General features: G+C 42.6%; 1 protein-coding gene across 1 annotated transcript in view; it reads right to left on the reverse strand.

Moving 5' to 3' along the window:
* Positions 1-1,527: 1,527 nt before the first annotated feature.
* Positions 1,528-4,145, reverse strand: part of TCTN3 (tectonic family member 3) — a gene marked incomplete at its 5' end in the record, with an annotated part of 12,260 nt that continues 9,642 nt past the window's right edge. The window contains one exon of the mRNA XM_010009249.1: positions 1,528-1,749. Within this exon, the coding sequence (XP_010007551.1) occupies positions 1,528-1,749 (222 nt within the window). The remainder of the gene's footprint in view (positions 1,750-4,145) is intronic.

Here is a 4,145-nt window from a genome sequence, read left to right on the forward strand (position 1 = left end):
AAGCTGTATCCATCTAAAACCAAAGCTTGTTGCTGTACTGGTGCCAGCAGCTATATGTAAGACCAGAATGCACGTGTGCTCAGACCGGCTTTCTTGGGCTGCCCCAGAATCTGAAGCAGTGGAACTAACAGACTCTTTCATGGACTTCTTTCCAACCCTAATAGATCATGTAAACAATGAGAAAATTAAATATGTGAAGTTACCCCATAATCTGCACATTTTAGCTGGGTTGTGGCTTTGCTTTATTCAGGTTATCTCCTTTGATGTCCTGACTAACTAACTTGGTTTTCAGTTTATTTTTGCACTCTTCTGTTTGTAATGAGGAAGAGCAACAAAGATGCTATGCACAATATACCTGCCTCTGAAAGCAACAGATACATAGGCCAGATTTCCCTTATTTTCGTGCCCATTATTAATACCATTGGAGTACTTGACTCAGATGGGGCAGAGTTTTCCATCATCTGAAGGTAAATAATAAATCCTTTGCTAAAAAAATACGCTGCTGTTCAACAACTTAATGGAATGAGTGAGCACGTTTCCTTAGCCTGTGTGGGCAAACTAGGTGATCAGAAGATGACTTTCAAAACCAATAAACTTACATTCTGGTCCCAGAGGCTGAGCCAGAGGTAAGGTAGTGCAGTAAGCTTCAGTCTCACAATCTACAAATTCTCATAAAATAATTGAGTTTTTCTTTAGGACTGTTCAAAACTCTGATGTGCCACCTAGAATTTCAGTGGCTATCTTATTGGTCCAGTTCCTATCTAGAGCCGCAAGAGAATGTTTCTCATCTGGAAAAAAACAATATTCAGGCATGTTTCTTCAAGGGAAAAAAAATAGGAAGGAAGCTTTGTCTTTACAAACAAAATTCATTTGTATTTCAGAGGATGGGACATTTACAGTTATTTTGCTTTGTGTAACACTATTGCTGATGTGAACAGCGATTAAAACAGAAATTTCCATTGAATATCTGTATTTGAAAAGACTAAGTAAAAAACTGTCAAGAGAGGCACGGTTGTCATGTGACAAGGACAGGTAAAAGGTCACCGACAGACGTCTACCTGTGAAATAATACTTCAGGCTGCCTGGGAGGGCTCCTGAATTCTAAATATTCAGTTAGTTCCATGTAGAAGAATCAGGTGCTTCTCCGACAGGAGGCTGAATGAATGCAGTGCCAAGATGCTTGTACTGATCTTTGCTCCTCTCTCCAGATTCCTTTGTTTAGAAAGCACTCTTGGCTTCCAAGAACATGAAATACTCATTTCAACATCTTCCTCCTTGTTCCTCATCAATGCAACATCTCTTGATCCCTCCATCTCTCAAGTGTTTCACTGCAGTAAGGTCTGCAGATGGTGCATACAGAGAATAGAGGCATGAAACTAGTCATGCAGCTTAATCCAAGAGCAGAAGGCACATAGATGTCATAGGCACAACGTAAGAATCCAAGGAGAATAGTCTGATCTAGATCACATTCTGAATGTATAAATTCACTTACCAAACTTTAAGTACAGGATCCAGCTATTTGACTTTTCAAAAGCAGAGAATACTACAGATTATAAGAATCAAGAAAAAATAGCCAGCCAGATCATCTCTGTAACTTCTTTCCAAATTCACTGTCACCTTAAATGGGAAAAAGATGTCAAATGGGAGTTTCCAGTGTATTTGGGGCTGGCCTCTTGGAGGTTCTGGCCATTCCGTCATGTCAGTGAAGGTAACAACAGTTGTCAAAGGTACCGTGCTTGTGCTTAGGAACTGTAACAGGAAGGAAAGCAAAGAGTTCAGCAAGCTAAATACAAAGCATACATCCTCCCTGGGTTTGCTAATGGAGACCCACTGTAGATTATTGGCAAGCAAGGTGTCTTTACGATGGTAGAAATGTTCCAGATATAATTTTTAGTGGAGTAACTCTTCTTTCCCCAAGACTGATACTTGGCAGGTAAACTGAGGACACAGGTTTTGACAAAGATCAGTAATTACTGTGTATCATGTGTTACAGAGCTCCAGAATGTAAGCAGTGGCTCAAGCTCTACTAGAGTACACCTTCTGTTGAGAGAAAAGACATGCCAGGTAACTGGTAATAAGAAGAGTGTATCTTTCTTGTAAGGTAGGACCACCTGGGCCTTTGCTGCCAGAAAGAGACAGGGCTACCACAGATTTGATCCTATCAATAAGATAAAGCAAGGACCCAATAAAACAATTAATTTATGTCTCACAGTTTAGGATATTGTTTCAGAAAGGAGACAGACTGGCAAGTCAGTTGGTAAAGACAGAACAGGGGACTGAATTTCTATGGTCTCAGTTCCTTTCTGTTTCAACCAGATGCTGCAAGACAACTAATACACTCGCTTCTTGAGCCATCTGGAGTTTCATGGCTAGCTTGGGAGGAATTGAAGACCATGCTGCTGTCAAAAGAGCAACCTCGCTCCTTGCCCCAGCTTCCCATCTCTGCATGCTGACCTCTGGCAGCATGCCTTCTGTGCTTGCACTGGTTTAAGCCAATCTGTGAAATCACCACCTCACTTACTTCCCTGGAAACAAGAGGGGAAAGAAGAGCATGGAGTACCTCAGCCCTGCTCTGGGTCCATCCCTCAGCCCAGCTCTGCTGCCCAAAGGTGGCGCCTGAGCTTGGGACTCTCAGTGTTCCCATTCCAGGATGGCTACAAGACAAAGCTGAGGCCGTTTCTTATCACTAAGGGAAACCTTACTCCCTTGCAAGGAGTCAGTCTCTGGCATAACCCCTTCTGCCTTCTTGCCCTCAGTGCCAGCTCATTCCTCAGTCACAAACTGCTCCTCCTTAGCTGTTACAATTAGAATTTCCCCCTCACTCCTGATGGACAGAAGTTCTCCTATCAATGAGTAAACACACAATAAATAAGCAGCAATTTCAGGTGATCAGCAGTCATCTGCAGAATCTCTGCTTTTTCCAGCTTGGCTGATCCCTGCTTCTCAAAGGTGCTGGGCACCAGCCTCCTCAGCTCGGTCAACAAGAAGCCTCAGAATGATTCTGGCTTTGTGGCTAGACCTTCAAAATATGCCTTAAGACCAGAGAATAGTGCGGAAAACACCCCATACACAACCCCTCCTTGACAGCTGGGAGAAGGCAGCCAGAAGCAACTTCCAGCATGCCCCTGTATAGCTCTGCATCATTTAAGACCGTCTTATATTTTCAGGAAGTCCAAATGCAACTGTGACCAGGTATTGTGGATGGGTGTAGAAAATGGGATCTTTCCTGGGTTCTATGTTTTCTGGTCAGTCACTAAGGCAAGTCTCCAGTGACAGAGTGTAGTCTAAAGGAAAAGATTTTCTCTAAAGAATGGACAGTTCTCAGATAGAGAATCAGTAGACTAAAACTGATAATTCAAAAGTAAACCAATATACAGCATGCATTGGTGATCTCACTGCTGTGCTTACAAATAGCTGCAAATCTTACCTGGTGGGTACGGTACCAACCTTTGCTAAAACGTCTTTACTAGCAACTCTTATTTGTGGATTGCCACTGGTGAAGTGTTTTTTTCTTGCTGCCAGACTTGTTTTTTTATCATTTGCTTTGCAATATACCTTACAGCTCTGAAGTAATTAGCATCAGTTGCTCAAGCAGATGAAACCTAAATCTCATAGTTCTTGACTGGATAATCCTTACTGAGGGATATACACCCTGCACTTTTACTAGGAGTGCAAATCTCCCTCCTCAGACAGAAGTTTTAATGAGCTATGTAACAGCTCAGATTTAGGAAATAACTTTGTGGGTGGAGGTGTCAGTTTGCCTCAGGGCAGCATGTGTTTTACAAGGTGAACATAATTCCTATTGTGTTCTTTTCATGTATGTTGCAAGAAGGGAGGATGAAGAGGCACCAGGAGGCAAATCCAAATAATGATGCAAAAATCTCATTTAGACTGAGTCTGACATTCAAAGTGTGGTAACAGATCACAGGCATTTGCCATGTCATACCCCACTGCCATAAGAATGTCATGGGCAGGTGTCAGCTGCTCCCCCTAAAGCCCTTGTAGAGGAGTGTAAGCCTTGAAATACATGTGCTGCTCAAAACACTGTGATGTCAGGGCCTGCATCAAATTGGATCCACTGACGCAGGCTATTAATTGTCCTGTTAGCTCCACCTTCCTTCTGACATCACTGCACCCCAGAACAG

This window comes from Nestor notabilis, unplaced genomic scaffold (assembly GCF_000696875.1).
Source record: "Nestor notabilis isolate BGI_N333 unplaced genomic scaffold, ASM69687v1 scaffold29192, whole genome shotgun sequence".
NCBI lineage: Eukaryota > Metazoa > Chordata > Aves > Psittaciformes > Psittacidae > Nestor > Nestor notabilis.